Source organism: Alosa alosa, chromosome 4 (assembly GCF_017589495.1).
Source record: "Alosa alosa isolate M-15738 ecotype Scorff River chromosome 4, AALO_Geno_1.1, whole genome shotgun sequence".
Lineage (NCBI taxonomy): Eukaryota > Metazoa > Chordata > Actinopteri > Clupeiformes > Clupeidae > Alosa > Alosa alosa.
In genome coordinates this window covers 27869576-27891688 of record NC_063192.1, presented here as the reverse complement: position 1 = coordinate 27891688, position 22113 = coordinate 27869576, and the positions used below count along the sequence as shown (strand labels likewise).

At 42.1% G+C, this 22113-nt stretch overlaps 1 protein-coding gene across 2 annotated transcripts; it reads right to left on the bottom strand.

Annotated features, from left to right (window-relative positions):
- Positions 1-259: 259 nt before the first annotated feature.
- On the bottom strand, positions 260-21875 carry LOC125293115 (myosin-7-like). 2 transcript variants are annotated; one of them, XM_048240793.1, is made up of 43 exons: positions 21758-21875; positions 21547-21683; positions 21321-21424; positions 20596-20739; positions 19995-20151; positions 19847-19874; positions 19539-19635; positions 18459-18551; positions 18291-18354; positions 18049-18147; positions 17828-17931; positions 17061-17199; positions 16619-16737; positions 15914-16063; positions 15273-15443; positions 14948-15127; positions 14678-14810; positions 14513-14583; positions 13955-14042; positions 13727-13844; positions 13290-13413; positions 12837-12973; positions 10842-11097; positions 10328-10570; positions 9691-9867; positions 9243-9388; positions 8680-8770; positions 7905-8294; positions 7466-7592; positions 7041-7159; positions 6036-6232; positions 5480-5663; positions 5014-5179; positions 4527-4651; positions 3952-4067; positions 3495-3687; positions 3004-3207; positions 2508-2633; positions 2024-2194; positions 1813-1917; positions 1504-1599; positions 1187-1321; positions 260-862 (listed from the first exon to the last, which is right to left on the bottom strand). In XM_048240793.1, the coding sequence occupies exons 2-43, from the start codon at positions 21644-21646 to the stop codon at positions 851-853; spliced, it is 5799 nt and encodes a 1932-aa protein (XP_048096750.1). In that variant the 5' UTR covers positions 21647-21683; positions 21758-21875; the 3' UTR covers positions 260-850. The 2 variants fall into 2 exon arrangements, with proteins under 2 accessions (XP_048096750.1, XP_048096749.1); XM_048240792.1 differs by lacking the exons at positions 19539-19635; positions 20596-20739; positions 21321-21424; positions 21547-21683; positions 21758-21875 and having other exon boundaries at positions 19995-20099.
- Positions 21876-22113: the final 238 nt, after the last annotated feature.

The window sequence follows — 22113 nt, the reverse complement described above, 5'->3', positions numbered from 1 at the left end:
AGTATCGTTGGGGCATCACTTTCAGAGCAATTTTGAAAACGATTAAAAGCTGACTGCTAATCAGAATCCATCAAACTTTAGAGAGACTCACCCTAGTGTTGGTCAGTGTGGATACTTTAATCATTCTAGTTATTGTTTCTGGTGCAAACGGCCTACTTCTGTTTACACATCTCTGCTCTGCTGTTTATTGTAATGCAGTAGAAATATGTGCTACAGTGCCTGAGATTTCTCATGTGAACCAAAAAATGATAAATAGTCAGATGGTGAATACAGGGTTTATTGTTTGTTCAAGGACAGCTGGTGAGGGGTAAATATTTGCACTCTGGTATGCCTGCAAGATATTTCCGACAGCACAATACAGATTTTGGTGACCTTTTGTACCACATGATACTGTACCCATGCCATGAGCTACCTTCAGAATCACATCAAATTGCACACCTTGGGTTTTTAAGTTTCTCTGTATTAAGTTTTTAGGCAACTTAGTGACTAACATGCACTAAGTTTCACTTTTTTTTCATAAATGAAACTACAACTACTAGAACTTTGATATCTATTTCAGTTACACTACACAAGATCAAAGTCCAATGGAACACTGTGGTTGCATTTCCTCAAAAGTAAATTCCAAGCGGCACCTCAATGTCTTAACACAAGTCTTTGGTGGAGTTTGCTCTATTCTTTTACTGCAGTTAAGCAAAGGCAAAAATCTACACAGACAAAAAAGTACACTCAAGACATCTTCACAAAGTGTGCTGTTTTTAAGATTGTACAGATTAAGAATCACTGTTAAATACATTTGCAGGGTTGTTACATCACTTATTCAGGGCGTTAGCTGTCAACTCGCTGCTTCAGTTCACTCTGTGATCTGCAAAGACAAATCATATCAGTCCACCCGTTCTTTGGCCATCTGAGTGAACAAAGACACCATCAACAAGACTTAACACTTTAATTGGATAGTCTGCCTTAGACCTTACAGAGGGTTTGATGACATTCAAGTTCAGTCTTTAAAATGGCTGTTAAACAATTATTGACCATCACCTTAGCCACAAATTGTTGTCAACAGAGTGAGTTTATTAATATGAGCGTCTGTAGATCTGTCTAGGCTACAGGAGACCATCCAAGTAAAGTGTGACCTAAAGATTGTGGTCCACTAGGCGGCGGGGGACCAACCCCTGTGCTTGGAGCTTACCTTCACTATGACCTGCTCCTTGCGCACACGCAGCTTGCTGACCTGAGTCTCGGCCATCTCGGCCCTCTCCTCGGCGTCATCCAGCTCGTGCTGAACTTTCCTGAACCTTGTCATGTTGCTGCTCATATTCTCCTCCTGGTGGCCATAGATGGACATGCATGTTAATGGAGAAAGCTGTATACTGTGTAGTAAGAGACCACAGACCAGCTGGTGAGGAGGACTCGTGTAGAGGTCTAAAGGAATACCAATCTGGTCACTGAAGGATCCAGAGAGGAAACCCTTTTGAACAGTGTACAGTTTGTACACTGGACACTTACTGCTTCCACAGCCTGCCTCTTGTAGGATTTCACTTTGGTTTGCAGCTTTTCGATCAGGTCCTGCATCCTCAGCAGGGTTTTCCTGTCTTCATCTGTCTGCAGAAAAGATGGCAAAGTGTCAGGTAATGAAATGTCCTCCATACATGAATGATGAACACACTTTAACGAAACACTTTTTCACAAAGTTCCTTTGACCCATTGTTATATGTCCAGCATGGAAATAAACAATAATGAAAACCAACTAATTGAACTTTGGCACATTACATTGTGTGTGTGTAGCTGTTCTAATCAAATGCATGGCATCAGTACCTGATGAGTGAGCTCCTTGATCCTTCTCTCGTACTTGCGTATGCCCTTCTGGTACTCGGAAGACTTCCTCTGTTCACAGTCCAGCTCACTCTCCAGCTCTCTCATCTAGGAGAAACAGCAGTTCACACACAACAGGATTTAGCCTGGGATCCACTTTCTAACCTTCAGCATTGATATAAGAGTTAAGTCCGACTTCTGACTGGTTCCTCACCCGAAACTCCATCTTCTGCATCTGCTTCTTGCCTCCCTTGAGGGCGATCTCCTCAGACTCGTCCAAACGCATCTGCAGGTCCTTAACGGTCTGCTCCATGTTCTTCTTCATCCTCTCTAGGTGAGAGCTGGTGTCCTGCTCCTTCTTCAGCTCCTCAGCCATCATGGCTGCCTGGGTTTGGGACAGTCGAGAGAAAGTAAGTAAAATTGTGTTTCTCAGAATGTAAAGCATGCATTTATACAGTATGTATGTATCACTATTATCATTTCAAGTTGACTATGCTTTCTATGCTATGGACCTTCTTGTGAGTGTGAAATAAAGATTGAACTGAATTGAACCAAATCAAATCAAATCGAATCAAATTGAATTGAACAATAGTCGGAGCAATCGGGATGTTCTCAACAGTGGTGTCTTTCCACACTTTGCCCTGATGGTGGCAGCCATGTGCCGTCCACTAATGCTTTGCATTGAGACCAGTACTCACATCTGAGATGGCCTTCTTGGCTTTCTCCTCGGCATTCCTGCACTCCTGGGTGGCATCGTCCACCTCTCCCACCAGCACTTTGAGGTCAGTCTCCAGCTTCTTCTTCTGGTTCAACACAGTGGTGTTCTGAATAACCAAGGACAAGTGAATAATGCATTATTTCAGTATCTGAAGGCTCCTGAATCAGTTCACTTTTCAACAAACAACAGTAAGAGTGGGAATTGTCTTTAACAAATGTGTACTACCTACTGTACGAAGGCCATTAAAACATTTCTTTAATCAGATTATGAGCTAGTGTCCCGTGCATGCCTAGAAAATGAAAATCGTAATTGAAAAAAAGCATTTACTTTAAGACTTGGCTTGATCCATGAATGGGAAACTGGCCATATAATTATAGTATAGCATACATTCAAATATATGAATATTACATATGTGATAAATTGTATGTTTAGTAGCAATGAATGTATTGCATGAGAAGCTGAGCTGGTGGACTCACCTGTGTGTGCAGCAGGTTGACTCTCTCCGTGGTTTCTATGAGCTCATGCTCTGCCAGACGCCGTCCACGTTCCGTTTGCTCTATGACGGAACGTAGTTCCTCCACCTCAGCGGCCAGAAGGTTGCTCCTGCGTTCCGTCAGAGCTGTCTGCTCTCTGAGCTCCTGGTTCTGGTGGACGGTTGAGTCCAGCTCTATGTGCAGCTCCTGATCGGTCAGAGGTCAAGAGGAGTGAAGCTTTAGGCTCATATGCAGATACAGTATGCTTTTTGATATGTAATATAACAAAAAAAAAACAGTCTCGTTTAACAGCTGTACCAATTTGCAAATTCAGAGAGCTGAGAAACTACTAAAGACCAACTGAACAAGTTGTAATTTCATATGATTTGCCTCACAATAATAGTTCTCCTGCTCTGTTGCTCACACTACTGTGTTTCTTCCACCATCTTGCCTCTGTGATTAGTCATGCTTGGCTGTAACCCTGGCCCTCTCACCTTGATCTGGGTCTGGAGGTAGTGAACCACCTTCTGGGACTCGGCAGCCTGGCGGTTGGCGTTGCTAAGCTGGAGCTCCATCTCGTTCAGGTCTCCCTCCATCTTCTTCTTAAGCCTCAGTGCTTCATTGCGAGACCTAAGCTCCGCATCCAGGGTGAGCTGCATAGACTCCACTATGCGTTGATGGGTGCGTCTGCAAGGCCAAACAGATCAATGAAATCATTTACATGTATTCATTTGGTGGACATTTAAGCATTTTAACAATAACTGATAAAGACAGTAAGATAATTTGGTGATTTAGAGTGTTAAAAATATTTCTGGATCATATTCAGATGCTTGTTTTTTTTTTTTTTTTAAATACACTGAGCAGCTGCTTGACACTGCTTTACTGCTTTAACGTGTAAACAGTACTTTGAATGCTAGCGCAATTTATTTTTGTTATCATTTTGTGTCTTACCGGAGGTTGTCGATTTCTTCCTCCTTTTCAGTCAGCTTCTTTTCAATCTCAGTCCTGAACTGAGTGAGCTCAAACTGCATCTTCAGGGTCTTGCTCTCCTCATGCTCCAAGCTACCCTGGATCAACAGAAAAGATTAAAAAAAGGCTGAATTTACATAAAAACCAAGACAGATTGGAAAACAATCAGTCACAGAGTTGTGAACATTTGCCACAGCCTACTTCCCTGGATACTAACCAATCCATTAAATAAATGTGATGGAATCTGGGAAAACCCATGACATGGTGAAATCAAAAATCCTTGATTACTGCTCCGTTTCAACCCACTCTGATGAAATTTCACCAACTTAAGATTCTGATACCACCCTAGTAATATCCTGGATACCGTCCCCTAGCAACATCCTGAATACAATCCTAGCAACATCCTGGATTTGGTGAAGTTGGTAAAATTCCACCATGTGATGGGTTTTCCCCAGATCCCATCACAAATGTGTAAAGTAAGATAATACATATTTCTGGCAGAATATGTTTTTCATTATCCTTCCTTGATGTCGTATGAGACGGAAGTCAGAACGTACCTCTACTTCCTCCAGTGCTGCTTGTATGTCGCTCTTCTCAACATCAAGCACTTTCTTCGTCTTTTCCAGCTCATGGATGGTCTTTCCACCCTGACTGATTTGGTCAGCAAGGTCCGTTATCTCCTCTGTGGGCACACATATCGTGTCACTAAAGCCATCCTTACACCAGAAGATTTTGACACGATTTGGGAAAGATTCTTCAAAGATTGTAGTCTTTTGAGAAAAGCTTGAATGGGGGGCATTGGACTCCAATCTTTCAAGAATCTTTCCCAAATCTTGTTAAAGTTTTCTGATGTATGGGTAGCATAATTTGTCATTTGTAGATGCCATTATTCATCTTTAAAATCACCAAATGTCATCACCAAACGCCATTCTATTAAAGTCTAGAACACAAACTAGTAATAACAAAAAAATACCTTACCCTATTTTTTGCCTAATTCCCAAACCAATCATATGAAATAGTCCTGTGCAGTGGATGAGACTTTACCCTGCAGGTTATGGTTCTCCCGTTTGACCGTCTCCAGGTGGTCGAGCGCCTCCTCGTAGCAGTTCTTGAGCTTGAAGAGCTCGGTGCTGAGGCTACGCGCCTCTCTCTGGGATGCCTCCAGCTCCGTGTGCTCCTCCTCGTACTTCTGCTTCCACTCCGACAGAACCTGGGGAAGGTAACACACTCTTCAGTCACCACAGCAACACACGGTGAGGCAAGGTAAGTTTGGTGGCAAGATCAAAATGGACATGCTAGCTGTTTGTATGACCATGACCAACTATGAAAGCAGTATATAGATGTTACACTTTTTGGGGTTGGGTAAAAATGAGTCATTTTCAGGCCGAATGAACGCCAATTTATGACCGTACTTAGAATGCAGAGAATCACAACGTCCTCTTCTGCAAATATGTCTAAAGTCATAAAATACTAATGCGTTTGTTGTCTATTCACACACTCCTGCACTGACCTTGTCAAAGTTGCGTTGCTTCTTGTCCAGGGCAGTGGCCACAGCATTGGAGCGCTCCAGGTCCACCATCACATCTTCGATCTCAATCTGGAGCCTCTGCTTGGTCTTCTCAAGAGAGGCACACTTGGCATGGGAGGCCTCCACTGTTTCCTCTGTGAACTGCAGGCGAGCCACCAGCTTCTTCCTGTGGACAAAGTCAGGCTTTGAAAATGGGTTGCTTCAGGAGATGAATCTGATGCTAAATATGAGGTATTTATATGGCTTACAACCTCCTCCTCCAACCTATGTATCTGTTGGTAAAACATTGAGATGAGAGATTTTTTTTATCAGTGTTTATAATTGTCAAAATTATAAATATGCCAATTATAAACACTGATAAAAAAATCTCTCGCTCCTGCAGTTCAGATGGACTTAAACAGCAATGTCACATGTGCATTTCCAGAGACTTAAGTGCTGTTGACTATCAACTTCTTTCTTAGTGTGAATTAAATTACTGCAGTAAATGTTATCATAAATGTTATCATGTTACAGGTTATCCAGTAGTGCTTCTTCTTACTTGGCCTCCTCCAGCTCCTCAGTCCTCTGGATAGCATCGGTCTCGTACTTGGTTCTCCACTGGGCCACCTCGGTGTTGGCCTTGGACAGGGCGCGCTGCAGCTCCGACTTGGCCTCTTGCTCCTCCTCTAGCTGCTCCCTCATCAGGTCACAGTCATGGCGGGAGGACTGCAGCGCATGAGCCAGGGCATTCTTTGCCTGATGGATACACAGGACAATGTGAGGAAGAGTAGCTTACACTGTCTTACTGTACTGTATGCCAAATACCTGAGAAATTAGAATAATCAGGATAATAGCTAGATCAGTGGTTCTCAAAGTGTGGGGCGGCCCCCACTAGTGGGGCACAGAGACATGGCAGGTGGGGCGCAATGAAGTGGAGGAATTATTTATTATTTTGTGCCCATCATTAACAATGCCTTTCTTTTTTTGACATGGAAAATCATAGATTCAAAACAAAATAATCACACACAAACATAGGAGTCATAAACAGACCGACATATGAATTAAAATAACATTTTGAACCAGCGGAATGAGACCGGAAATATAACATGGAGGCAAAATGTGAAAAAGTCTACTTAGATATATGTTGCCATTCCATATGATTTAGCAATATTTAGGTGTACAAAAATCTCAAAATGATGAAAAACAGTGAGGTGTAGTAGGCCAATATTTGATTTAATCGTCATATGAAATGACAATCACAAGCCAACTGCTTGTGTTAAAACTCAGTGTCAGTTAGTGTTTAAGAGAGTCTGTGTGTTTCTAATACAGTTCGTCCCCTTCTATCTGACATATTTGTCAAAATTGAGTTATTGACATATTCGTATTCTGTGACAACTTTAGAAGGTGAGGTGATTCTTAAAATAATTGTATGCATTTTTGGACATTATATCTTTGTTTCACCTATCAGTACTCTATGGAATCCTAAAACTTTGAAGCTCAACATCTCAGAGCTACTCAGAATGTAGATACAGTAGAATTCCAAGGGGACGAGTTGACCTCTGACCTTGCTCTCCTCCTCCATATGTTTCTTCATCTCTTCCACGGTGTGGGTGAAGTTGTGCTTGGTGCGCTGCAACTGGAGAACCAGGACCTCCCTCTCCTCCAACCTACGCGTCACCTCAGCTGATCAGAGAGAGAAACAGTCAATACTAACTCTAAAGCTTACATGTGTGAAGGTGTATATGAACGGGTAAACTATAAATCACTTTGGAGAAAAGTGCTATACAAATGCACTCTATTTACCACTAGAATAGTAAAACTTAATGTAACTTTAACATGTCAAAATCTTCACATTTCTAGGTTCTAAACTTATCTTAAGAATTGTATTCAATCGGTTAACTAAGTGAAATTGTATACAGGACACCATTTCTGTTCTTTGAACTGCATTGACTAGTTCAGAAAGGAGCCTTGTGTAGGTGTATAGCTTACCACACTCAGTCTGGGATCGGGCTTTATGGGATGTGGCATCCATGAGCTGCCTCTGCAGTTCATCAATCTTGACCTTGGCCTCGGTCAGCTGATCCTCACACAGCCTGCACATCTTCTCAATGGCCATCTGGGAGAAGACAGAGAGGAAGAGAGAAGGAAGCCATTCAGCTGTCTGGAGTTCTTTTTCTCTTGAGTCATAATACTGAAGCAATGGTAAATGATTGAACTCATTTGTTGCTGTCTTTACTTCATTCCAACAGATCTTACTGCTACAAAATGTGCTTCATGAAAAATGGCAGCCTCTATAATCTCTTGAGCTGGCTGCCATATTCCAGGACCCCTTGGCTGTGCTAAACCACCTGACATACAGTATTCAGGTTGCCTCTGATTATGAGTGATTATGTGGCCATGTCTCACTCCACACCTCACCCTCTCTCACCTTGGACTTGGCCATGTGCTCCAGGTTGGACGCCAGGTCGTCGGCCTCCATCTTGGCCTCGCACTTCTCCTTCTCCAGCTTCTGCTTGACGCGCTGCAGGTTGTCCAGCTGCTCGCCCAGCTCCAGCACGCTGTCGCCGTGCTTCTTGCGCAGCATGGCCGTGGTGGCCTCGTGGTGGAGCGAGGCCTCCTCCAGGTCGCGCCGCATCTTCAGGAAGTCGGCCTCGCGCTTCTTGTTCATCTCGATCTGCGCCGCCGTGGCGCCGCCGGCCTCCTCCAGGCGCTCGCTCAGCTCGCCCAGCTCCTGGGAGAGCTCGCAGCGCTGCTTGTCCGCTTTGGACCGCGCCACACGCTCCGCGCCCAACTCCTCTTCCAGCTGCTCGATACATGCCTGGAGACAGAGAAGAATCAACACAAGCACTAATTCAATAAAGGTTCTACCACAATCATAAATGAAAATGGAATCATAATATTGATCAAGTGGAACTATTTGTAAAATACTCATTTGAGTTTAATAAGCAGCTCAATAATAAGTTGGAACTGAAGCACAAAGCATTTGGCAGATGTCTTTGTCCAAAGACAATTTTTTCACTCTTGTTGGGACTGAATCATTATTACTTTAATCTATCCTAATAGCCAGTGAGAAATAGCTGCTTCTTAAGCAGACTTTGATAAACAGAGACAGAGTGGCAACAAGCAGATCTTACACATCTATTTCCAGTGCAAGACAGGCAAGGTGGGCTCTGGTTGGGAGTTGGGAAAAGTGCAGTACATACCTGCAGCTCTTTAATCTTCTTCTGTAGCTGAATAATCAGGGATTGCCCATCCTCCAGTTTAGAGCCCAGCTGAGTCATTTCATAGTCTTTCCTGCATGAAAGCAAAGAGTGCTACCTTTAGGAAACTGCATGGAATGCTTCATATATGAATGCAGGCTAATGAGCAGCTTTGACATCTGCATTAACATAATATTAATGACATGGTTATTATCATTTCAAAATAATTTTCAGGTCATTTCAAAAAGGAGTCAAGGATAAGATGGTCTCTATATATTCTAGACCAGTGGTTCTCAAATGGGGGTACGTGAAGGCACTACAGGGGGTTAAGTGAGATTTTAGAAATATACATATATTTAAAAAAGTAGAATCCATGCAAAAATACTTTAAAAACAATTATTTAATAAATATTTCAGGAAAATATAAGTTCATAAAATTAATTTTATATTTCAGTAGGCTATTCTTCACTGTCAAAACTCAAACGATGGCGTCGTGGTTGAAGCGTAGCAGTAATTAAAGGTACATCACTGAAAAAAAGGTTGAGAACCACTGTTCTAGACACTCACTTTCTGAGTTTCTCGTCCATCTGCTGTTTGTCATTCTCCAGGTCTGCAGCAGACTCCAGGGTGATCTTGAGATCCCCTTCCAGCTTCCGCTTGACACGCTCAAGGTCCATGCGGACCTTCTTCTCCTGCTCCAGAGAACCCTCCAACTGCAGACACCATCACCATCAACAAATAAACAAATAATCGAAAATAAACAAATTCAGTTTATTCCAGCAGATGGCAATGGCTTCCCTCAAGCTCACAGTACATTCTACCAGTTATCCTTAATAAGAACAAAATCATCAAATCAAACTTGTTTCTTTCATATCCTTTGTGTATGTTTAATATTTGGTGTTAATGTACAATTTGATATATAGCCATATTTTTCTAAATACAGTATTATTTTTTACTAAGATGAAACATGATGGCGTAAGACGGCACTTCTCAGAGGACACAAGCAAACACTCACATCGTCCACTTGCTGCTCCAGCTTGATCTTGGCCTTGGTCAGCATGTTGACCTTGTCCTCCTCAGCTTGCAGGTCCTCCAGGGCCTGCATGTGAGCCTCCTGGAATGCCTTCTTCTCATTGGTCAGCTTCAGGATGGACTCGTCCAGGACGGCCATCTCCTCAGTCAGGTTTTTCACCTGCGGTCATGTCAGAGATGCACTGGGTCAACAAGGGAATGTTTCAAGAATTTACAGAGAGGATTTTTGCCTATATTCAATTTGCCTTTCATATCTTCAAACTCATTTTGGGTGCCAATACACATATTTTTTCAGAGCTGACACACATGTTCATATCTACCTATATGTTCATATGTTCATAGCTACCTAGAATTAACCAATAGTTAACTTAACTAAGTTTTATTGGCCGATACTTATCTTCTGCCAATATTATTGTGCAATGTGCATACCTAGTTTTCAGTAGTCAGAACACCTTGTTTCAGTGCCTTATGTTTTTCTTTATTTTAATTTCAAAATGTGTATGTTACATCTGTTAGTGACTTATCTGTTGTCATAATATCATATGGAAGAGTAGCTGATGTTCTGTACAACTAATGAGAAACCTAGAAAACCTGAAAAGCACAAAATCATGAAACCTCACCTTGTTCTCGATGGCATGCTTCTCCTTCTCCACCTTGGCCAGGGTGATCTCCAGGTCATCAATGTCCTTCTTGAGCTCGGCACACTCGTCCTCCAACTTGCGCTTCTTGCTGAGGATGTTGGAGCTGACCTCCTCCTCATCCTCCAGACGCTCCGTCAGCTCCTTCACTTTGCTCTCTAGCGCCAGCTTGGCTTTGATCAGCAGGTTGCAGCGGTCCTCCGCGTCCGCAAGGTTGTCTTGTTCCTGAGGGTGGAGGACACAATTAGCACAATGAGCAATTACTCTTCCATATTGTACATTGTTGTTGAGCTTCTTACATTGTTTTAACATGGCTAACAATATGCTCATGATTGTGTTACATACTTTCTCATTCATGTCATAGACTCCTTTGAAAGTTATTTATTATAACTGTTGTTATCCCATGTAGGATATTCAGTATTGATATTATTCTATAACGTATGGATATTTCCCCTTTGGATTCTGTATCCCATCATTCATCACCATGGCTACTCACTGACTGGATCTGCAGGGAGAGGTCATTCTTCTCCTGGACCAGGGACACCTGCTTCTCCTCCAGCTCCTTGCGCTTGGCTTCGGACCTCTCGTAGGCCTCCTTCAGTTTCTGGTACTCCTCCTTGAGGGCAGCGAGCTCCTTCTCGGTGGCCGCGCTCTTCAGCAGGGGCTTGATCTTGAAGAAGAGGGTCATCCAGGGCCAGTTCTTGACCGTGTAGAAGGCGCGGAGGTTCCACTGGATGATCGTGATGGCCTCCCTGTAGAGCACAGGAGATGGCATTTATCATTACAAGGGCGAAGAACAAGAAGGAAAGAAATCTGTGCGTAGTTGCTCCCATACAATCAAATACCGGTAAATATTTTAATTTTGTGTGTGATATTTCATTTCAGGTTCATTTCTGAGCACTGTGGCAAGAATTTTAATCTTGTGGGGTAGTTTATTTCCACTGACTTTCTTAAGTCAGACTACTGTAAAATATTTCTTTCTGTGTGTTACTGGATAAGTAATGGTAGGCTCTTGTTAACACTACACAAGGTTCACCATACATTATCCGAAAACTCTTTCCACTCTTTTGACATTCTCTCCCTTCTCCCCTTTCCTTGTCTGACCCATCCTTGCCCTGGGTTTATGTGTGACATGCCACCACCACTGCCGCTGCCCTTTAACTCTCCATTGTTCTAAATTAGCCCAGTGCTCCAAACACCAAATACGGACAGGAGAACGTGGCCCTTTGTGTCATGTGGCCTGTGCTGTCCAGCAGTGTGTGTGTGTGTGTGTGTGTGTGTGTGTGTGTGTGCGTGACGAGCGACGCGACCGGACCCAGTGGGGTAAATCAATTCCGGATTGCTGGCATGGTGTCACCCAGTGGGCCAGTGGGAGGTTGGGTAGAGGTCGTTGATTATCTGAAACCCAAGAGCTCCATGAAACAGGAGGACTTAATCCCCTGTCACCTGGGCTGGTATTCCAGGGATGCGGTTGTTCATAGCCATGGCCAGTCTGGACAAAGGAGTTAGGAGAAGAATGGGGTTTATTTTTGTATACAGGGCAGTGGGGGGAGGTGGGTGTGAGTGAATGTGTGTGTGTGTGTGTGTGTGTGGGGGGGGGTGATGAAGTTTGGACAACTGGCATAAGAGCACTGGGTGATACTGCCCCCCCCACACCTTCTACATCCACACCTGCTCCTGTTGTAAGTACAGCCCAGGCGGGGGTCTTGTGGAGTGAGTGTGTGTGTGTGTGCTTTAAACAGGCGTTCTCCGCAGGGACCACACACAAGCCCGTACATGTACGTGTGGACTGGCCGCCTGGCACACGCCACGCCACAGCTGCGCCACAGCCCCAGACATTTCTCGCGTCTTAAATGTGCTGTTACACACACACATACATGCCCATGGTCAAATCCTCACACATTCGTCAAGTGCCAGGGAATTATCATTAAATTAAGCATTAAATTAAGAGACAGCATGGAGCAGCCTCAGAGACACACTTGAACGTGATAAATACCACAGTGCTTTAAACCACCCATGCCTGTGTGTGCCGAGATGCTTTTAACAGCTTAAACAACCACCGCACCATAAGCACTGTGTTAAAGATTTCCTTACGTGGGATGAGTGTGGGCTAAGATTATATATATATATATATATATATATATATACACATATATATATATATATATATATATATATATATATATATATATATACATACATATATATATATACACATATACATACATGCACTGCACTGCAGCTGGTTTGAATAAGAACTTTAGTATAGTAAGGTCTATGGTAAATATATGGTTTGTTCGTATATGGTTCCTTAATTTAGCTAGTAATGTTGATGGATTACAAATATGAATTTTCTTGGTAAACGTATCATATTTTGTGACTCCCTTACACAACAACATTGCATTGTTAGCTACTGCATTACTGCAGTGCTGTCAGGAATAAGGTTCTGAGTTAAGCTAAGCTAATAATGTTTGGTGGTGCTGGTTCTCACTTCTCCAACAGGAACTTCTGGCGTTGCATCCTCATGATCTTGCCTCGACACACGGCCTGGATCATCGTGATGATTTTGGCCAGACGCTCGTCTCTCATGTCCTCCAGCTCTCCCAGCAGTCCAGCCTTGAAGAACACCTAGAGAGGGAAGAACAAAACAGGCTCAAGGTCTTTATGTGTCAACATTTATATTTTATGGGGTTGATAAAGAGTCACACAGACCAATTGTCATGAATTGTCAGAAAACAACAGTTTTTGCTTTTTCCCTACACCATAGTAGCTTTTTATCACCCTAAATATTTTAAAACCTGATGAGTTTATTACTGTCTGTTCTATTCTGCTGTCTCTGTGAAGCATTTTATAACAATGCGTTTGAGAAGTGCTCTAGCTTACTAATACCATTTCATTAAAATATGGAAGATTTAGTCATGCAAGGCGATAGCGTATTCAATACCTTAGTGTAACCAAATCTGTACTGGGTGTGGTCAATGTCAAGGGAGCTGAGCAGTTTCTCAGCAGCCTTCTTGCTGTCCACAAAAGTGTCTTCTGGGATAGCCAGAGGGTTCAGGATACGGTAGCTGGAAACCACAGACAGTTGATGTCAGTAAAAAAAGCTTAGGAAACACTCATGGATGTTGAACTCTTTATGAAGAAAAACACTGACTTGAATGTTAGATAGGATGGAGAAGGAACCAATCAACATTGGGAGGCAAACAGGGTATTTAGACGCAAATAGAAACAGGAAGCTACTGTGTGCTTTCAGATGTCATGATATTGTATTGGGCATCATTTTGGACTGCGGGTGGTATTGTAATGTATTGAGTGTGGGATTATGCGTTAGCCAAATGTAATGTAATGTAATTATATTATTGTATGAGTTGTCCTGCTCACCGCTGTTTGAACTCGGCGTACAGAATACGGTTGGGAAAACCCTTCCTGCAGATTCTGATGCCCTCCAGCACGCCATTGCAACGCAGTTGGTGCAGCACCAAGAAGGGCTCCATCTCTCCTGAAAACAGAGCAGAGTTCTCAGATTAGACCTGAATGGTTTGTGGACAACTCAGTTCTTTTTGCACTACATATGAACTGGAAATAGCACCAGAATCTGAGCCTTCTTGCCTGGGGTCTTTGATTCGTTTGGAATGATGCAACGCACAAAGTGAGGCTGAGTGCTTCTCAAGTTGGTCATTAGCTTGTTCAGGTTTTCCTAGAAGAGGAAAGAGAGATGTCATGATGAGAATCACCCACTTCAACATGCTTTTCAAAAGCCCAGTGTCCATTTTTCAACCAAGTTCAAATTACAGAGAAAGGGAATCCCATAAATGTATGCTCAACCTTAAATCTTTGAATACAGTATGTCTTGAATATGGCTTTAACTAGCTTTAACCTCAGGCTCTTACCTGTACCATGTGAAATGCAGATGCCAGGGAGAGTGGAGATAGCACAGACTTAAAGTGATGTTCATGAGTTAATTTCCCTAAACATCACTGCAAGTCTTAACTAACTCCCTCTCTTGTCCAAAGTGAAGCCTCACCATTTATTGTAACCAAAACAGCCACCACACTGAGATGCAATGACAAGCCCTCTGTACAGTATTTTTAAACTACCAAAGCTTCTTTTAAAACATGGACACCGTCATGCTATTACTTGGACTATCCAACGCAGGGGTGGGCCTACCTTGTGCAACTGTGAGACTGTTTGGAAGGACGCTCCTTTTCTCCTTTTCTCTTTCGTTTTGAGCTCACCCGCTGCAAATAATTGAGAAAGAGAAAAAGATTGATAGTTGGGTGTAGTTCTAGGTGCCATTGACATGCTTTATTTGTATTGGAACCTGGAACCTACCTGAATCAGCCCCTATGAAGTTCTCAAATATGCTTGCCATTAATTTGTTAGAGGCCTTCTGGAAGCAGACCACCACTGTCTCATTCAGAGGGTCTCTGTTCTTTTCAAGCCAGCCGGAAAGATTGTACGGCACCTTGGAGAAAGAGCATAAGGAATGGTATTATGGTTCAATACCTTCTGTGATATTATACATGTGTGTCAGTGTATTTGTCACCATTACATACTCCATGTTTGCATTTTGTGTTTTACAATAATCTCCGACATACGTACCACTCCAGCATAGTGCACCAGCTCAAAGTGGGCCTCATATTTGCGTTTCTTGTCGGGTTTTGGCTTCACAAAGTTTGGTGACTTGCCAATGTGGTTGTCATAGAGCTTAGCCTTGAAGCTGTTGTCTGTTGCTTTGGGGAACATGCACTCTTCCTCCATGATTGATAATATACCCATAGGCTGCAGACAAAACAAAAACACATTTAACAGAGTTTAATTTCTCTCCCCAAACAATCAATCAATCAATTAACCAACCAATCAATCAATCAATCAATTAACCAATCAATCAATCAATCAATCAATCAAATTAGGAATCCTTGCACACCTTCTCAATGAGGTCAATGCATGCTTGCAGGTCTAAGCCAAAGTCTATGAAGGTCCATTCAATGCCCTCCCTCTGGTACTCCTCCTGCTCCAGGATGAACATGTGGTGGTTGAAGAACTGCTGCAGTTTCTCATTCGTGTAGTTGATGCACAGCTGCTCAAGGCTGTTGAACTAGTTGGAATAAGGAGGAAATGATGGAAGAAGAGGGGTAAATACATGAACAAGGTTACTATGGACCCTTTCAACAATAACAACAAAAACAATGCTTGAGCGTTCTATTTGGTTCCCAATCGACTTCCTCTGCATTAAGATAACATATGGAATGTTAAAACGGAAGTCTTGTGGGGCCAACTATGATGCTGATAATGGAAAGGGTCTATAGAAAACAGACAACAACCACTAATAACAATTTCTTGGAATTTGTTTGGCTATCTGACACTGCTACTAATTAGTTGCATGCAAGACTCTACTGTAAATGTAAAATGTAAATATAAATGTAAATGTAAATTCTCTATTCTCTTCTATTCTAACTGTGTGCAGCTTGATGAACAAGGCACTACATCAGAAATGCTGAATAGTAGTCTACTCCTTCATAAATTCATGGAATGTAAAGAGGGAAAAAATGCCATTGTAGTGCATACGTCAAAGATTTCAAATCCCGCTATATCCAGGACTCCGATGAAGAACTGGCGTGCAAGGGCTGTGTACAGAGTCTTGTTGATACGGTCCACTATCCACTTGAACATCCGATCGTACGTGGCTTTGGCCAATGCGCCAACAGCATAGTAAACCTATACAGATACATATATTAAGAGATGTTAATCAACAATATTGCAATTACAAATATTCATCATGTATATTGCTCATAAACCATATTTATTTGTGCACTATTAATTGTATGCCTCCATCTCCTAATACTGTCCCATTAAGTGTAACAGACACACAGTGTAACCGACTAAATATCAGTGAACAACAGAACATCAATTAACGTTTTTCATGTGACGCATTCTAGGTTCTATAGCTTTGTTTACATCCACATGGTAGGCAAGGGACAAGTTGAACCTATTGAACGTCGTTGTCTGCAGCTGCCTCTCGGTAGGCACATCTCTATATTTCAGCAATTGGTTTGCTTATATGATTCTGAACTTTAATCTTATGAACTCTTCTATGTCTAAGCACAAAGCAGTGTTGTTACGCTAGTTGTTTAATGTTATGCATGTTGCATGTTGCTTGTTGCTTATTGCTTATTGTACCATGTAGATACAATGTCACAGGGGCCTATTAATATTAAGTATGATCAGTAATCAGTCCAATGCAATTCTGCATAAATGATGACATATTCTCACCTGTTCAACAGTCTGGCCCTTGATGATGTACTCATTCCCCACCTTCACCCTGGGATTCAGTAAACCCTTGATGAGGTCTGCTGAATTAGTGCCCATCAAGTAGGAGGCTTTATCCGCACCTGGTGTATGTATGCAAACACAAACAACATAAAGAAACAACCTATAAAAGGTCCACGTTATAAAAGAGATAATAGCCTCCCCACAGTTTTTACAAAGATGAGTCATGGCATTATACAGTAGTGTGTGTGTGTGTGTGTGTGTGTGTGTGTGTGTGTGTGTGTGTGTGTGTGTGTGTGTGTGTGTGTATGAATGTGTATGAATGTGTGTGGCGTCACGCTACTGTGTGTGTGTGTGTGTGTGTGTGTGTGTGTGTGAATGTGTGTGGCATCATGCTACTGTGTGTGTTTATGTGTGTGTGTATGTGTGTCGTTGCCGCCCTCACTCTCAGTCCCGTCAGCCTCCGCCTGCTCCTCTCTCGGCCTCGTCTTGAACTTCATATTGCCAAAGTGCATGATGGCGCCCACAATCTTGTAGCAGCCGTTCTTCTCCTCGGGTGTGAAGCCCAGCGTGTCCATGGCATGCTGTGGCAACCCGGGTCAGATGATATGACGATGACGAGGCGACAGAAAAAAAAAAAAAAACATGAGGGGCAGAGGATAAACAGAAATAACAAAGTGACTGCAACCAGATATGCACCATTGGCCCCGCGAGACACTCAGTGTTAATGGAAGTATAAATAACACGGCCAATAGAGAAACTGACACCGGGGCTGGCCTGCATATGGTCCAGAGCTAGCTGCTATCTGACATCCTTTGAAATTCGCAAATGGGCAAATATTTGTATCACTTAAAATGAAATGAATTCAACTTGAACGTTAGCCTCTCTTCAACACACACACTTTTTTTCAAGGTTGTAGCTAGAAATGATGGGCCCCTTGAAACATCCAAATCTCCACAGTCCATTGGCCTTAATTTCATTGTATGGTCAAAGAGCTAAGCAATGAGCAATGAGCAAAGTATGCTGCACAAGGTTATCCTGTGGCATGCAGAAGCATTGCGTTGACCCACTCGTATCTTGCCAAGGTATTAAAAGTTATCATGCTACTGTGTGTGTGTGTGTGTGTGTGTGTGTGTGTATGTGTGTGTATGAATGTGTGTGACGTCATCAATCACTCAATCATCACCGCTACGCCTCTGTCTGTTCTCTTACATCTGTGGCCATCAGCTCGTCCCCGTCGTCCATGTTCTCCACGGTGATCACCCCCTGGGAGCAGTAGTGGTAATCAAACGGATTGGAGGACACCAGCAGCATATCTGTGGATGTGTATAAATAAAGAGCACTTCGTTTAGAGATTACCAATACAGAACACACTGAGGGCTCCATCCAGATTTTGGAGAGAAGGGGTGCGCAGTAGCAGTATTCTGGCTTACCCAGCATCTCAAGTTTGCGCTGGGACATGATTTGGTAGTAGATGTGGTAGCTCCTTTCTCCAGGCTGCTGAAATATCACTCTAGATTTTTCTAGAAGGTCTTGGTTTGTGAAAAATTAAAACAGAGTATTAGTGAATACCAGAAGACAAAAAGGTGACAAAAAAGACTTCTACACAAGAATATACAACACTGAACATGACCAAATGAATAGGCTAGGTAAAAAGTGAAATCTAAACTCTTACAGATGTCGATATCAGCGGAGGCCAGTTTCCCTGAGGGACCAAAATGAATTCTGATGAACTTGCCCTGCCAGATCACAAGAGAAAGAAAATTACTTTAATGACACATTTCTGTCATTTCAGTCCAGTCTTCATACCTTTTTTTTTTTGACATTTTCAATGTGCACTTACAAAGCGTGATGAGTTGTCATTCCTCACAGTTTTGGCGTTGCCAAAAGCCTCCATGGCAGGGTTGGCCTCAATGATCTGGTCCTCTAGAGTACCCTGAAGGAGGTCAAAAAATAGGGCCAATTTTGCCACAGTGTCTTATCCATTAATAGAGTCAATTTGCAAAAACAGATTATCTTTATTCTTTCCAATACTCATAAATCGTGATTTTTCTTTTGTGCATGATAAGTTCATATAATTTTACGAATGTGTATAGTTAATTTTCTGTTGCTTTTTACATTTTGTATTTTATATTAGGGGATATAATATGCACCGGCAACCACTTTTTGACTATTCACTTCTGTGCTACCTCCAAGGACACATTCTGTTCGCTTTGCATCGTGGCCGTGTTACCACCTCGTACTTGTCCATATTACATCACAATGTCAGTTCCCTGCCTGGAATTTGAAATCAAGTGGATAGACTATTTATCTATCTATCTATCTATCTATCTATCTATCTACTGTGTCGCCTATTACAGGTAGTAGCCACCAAACTGATTTAGGAATATTTGCTATAACTGGATATATCTGTTTTTGCAAGCAAACTGTTTGTTTATCTGAATTCTGAAGTGTAAAACAAGATGGAAAAAGTATGTTTCTGAGGGAGGATGATTGGGCAAGGAAAAACACATGAAGTTAAAAGACAGGGACAGAGGATTGGGATGAAAAACAAAAGAAATCCAAAAATTCAAATGGTCTTTCCAAAAACAACCACATTAGGGGATGAGGAAAATGAGGGTGAAAAACAAAACAAAAACAGGAGGACTGTTGTGGAGAAGGGCAACAAAACCTCTAACATAACATCTAATCACTGACAAAGGAATCTATTGGTTATTTCAAAGTTGGGTATATTTGAAGGGAATTACCAAAAGGTGTGATGCATATGACAAAGTCAAAATTTCAAAAGGTAAAAAACACAAAAGACAAAACAAAAAAATAATTCAACAAAAATGAGAAAAAAAAAATCAACAAAAATGAGAAAAAAAAACAATGGATGATGGAGGAAAACTGGCACAAAAGGGGAAAAGATGTCTGCCCTTACTCCTTTCTTTCCACCTGCTTCACCAAGCGCAGCTACAATGGCAAAATACTGAATTACGCGTTTCGTGTTGACAGTTTTGCCAGCACCGGATTCTCCGCTAGGAGTGGTAGAAAAAACATTAGCGTGGATGACATGATGGCCAAAGTGCGTAAAAGTTCAGAAAAGAGATAAAACAAGGACCAAAGCGAGAAATCAAAAAATACTATTCGCTTCTTTTGAGATGTAAACTCAGGGTATGAAGAACAGAAAATGTGTTTTAGCGGCAAAAGAATATGGGACCTACAGAAAGCCCACTTAAGTCCACTTACGTGATGAGCATAGACTGGTTCTCACGATCTGGAGAAATAGAACACAACAGATTTAGATTTTTAGATGGTTCTTTTTACAACAGGCGTTCTAATGTGGCACCTCCAGGCCTGAAGAGCACAGTGGGCAGTTCCGTAGGAGGGGACTCACTTCGCAGCATGTCATTGTAGGCATTGTCAGCGATGGCATAGATGTGGGGAGGGGTTTCATTGCGGCGCCTGCCCTTGTAAGCCGCGACCACTGTAGCTGTGTAGACAGGCAGCCACTTATACGGGTTTACTGTGACACAGAACAGACCTGAGTACGTCTGCAGGAGAGATACACACACACACACACACACACACACACACCACACCACAAACACACACACACAAGAGAGAGAGAGAGAGAGAGAGAGGAAGAGTTTTACACAATCATTATTGCAAACATGTCAGGTGATCAGAGAGGCAATTCACACATAGGCTTACATTCTAAATTAACTCAACCCAATATAGTTCAAAAACAAATGTAACATTTGTTAAAATTGAAAAGAGGGGAGTCTGAGCTCTGAGCCAGACAAGCAGGGGCATCGGACTGGGGGTAAAACCAGATTACTAGGGCCCCAAGGGGAGGGAGGGCTTTTGAAAAGTGGAATATATTTTATTATATTTATTATGGGGACCCATCAGGACTGCCTATAAGGCCCAGGATCTTGTGCTATGCCCCTGCAGACAAGAGTCTGATTTTAACAAAGGTTTGCAGCAGTACTCACATAGATCATCCAATTGCTGTATCGTCTCCTGAGGTTGAAGAGGACTGAGGCCTCATTGAGGTGTGTAAGCATAGCCATGTCCTCTATCATGTCAAACTTTGGGGGATTCATCTGCTGAATGTCCTCCTCTTTCACAATCAACAGCTAAAATAAAGGACACAATATAAACTCAGAGACACTGCAGAGTTATGCTAATTAAAAATCATTCAAGTCTCTGTTGACAAAGCAAACTAAAAAAGTGCCATATCTCACAAAACTTAAAAACAGTCCACAGACTTGCATAACCTGAGTACAAGCTGAGATTTTAGAAAATGAAACATGCTAATGGAAAAAGTGAATCAATTAATGTCTTTCTTGTTTGCTAATTAGGGTATAAGTGCTCTTCATTACCAAAAATAGGTTCCTTTAATATGTTTTTGTACATTTACAGTCTAGCACAATTTCAGAATGACCCATTTCAGACAAAACTCATTCAGACAAATGCATGTCATCCTCATATAATCTTCAAATTAAAATCGTCATCATCATCATCAAATGCAATTTCAAGGTAGGCCTATAGGTTATCCGTGGTTTTGTTACAAAAAGTAGTCAATTGCAAGGACTGTTATGATGTCATCATGAAAATGTTGTGCTGATTCCTGGCAATATCCAACGAAATCCACCATAAGAGACATCGTAATTGATAATGTAATAGTCACTTAATAGTAATAGTAATAGTCACTTACCCTTCCATCCCTGGTTTCAACGGTGGCTTTATCCCCATCTACATCCTTCAGTTCCACTTCCAAGTACGCCTCCTTCTCATCGGGAATGAACACACGCTTTTTGCCTGAATATAACGTGTGTATCACAAAAAAACTCACAAACAACACAGAAAATTCCCGCTAAACATCTTGCTAGTTCCACTATCTGTGCGCACTGAATTCAGACTGAAAAATCAATTCACTGTACCGTCAAATGCATGAGTTTGAGCTGCCAGTTGTTCCAAGACAGTTTTGCGGAGGAATGAGGCCGCCTCCCCGAACTCTTTCATTTCCAAAAAGAGGGACATGGTTATAGTTCCGGGCCCCGAACCAGTATCGACGCACCTGCAAATGTTCAGAGTAGATGTTACAGTGAACGCGCTCCAGTTGAAACAAATGGATCTGTAAAAATTGTGCACCTGTCCAGAATGCATTGTATTTAAAAATAAGAAATGGCTGAAACAAAAATCCTGGAGAAATGGCGAATCGGCGTCTGCGCCTTAAGTTTGTGATGTTTTGCCTGGTGCGTGAACTCCAAAGGTTGAGTACAGTAGAAAAAAAAAAGAGGCGCACATAAGGGCTTGATTCTAATACAAATTTGTATTGAGAGCCGAGGTTTTTTCAACAAGTCTACAGACAAAAAACTGGGAAACAAACGTTTCGGGCTTAGCCCTTTATCAATGTCTCCATTCCAGTTTTTTGTCTGTAGACTTGTTGAAAAAAACCTCGGCTCTCAATACACATTTGTATTAGAATCAAGCCATTGAGTGCGCCT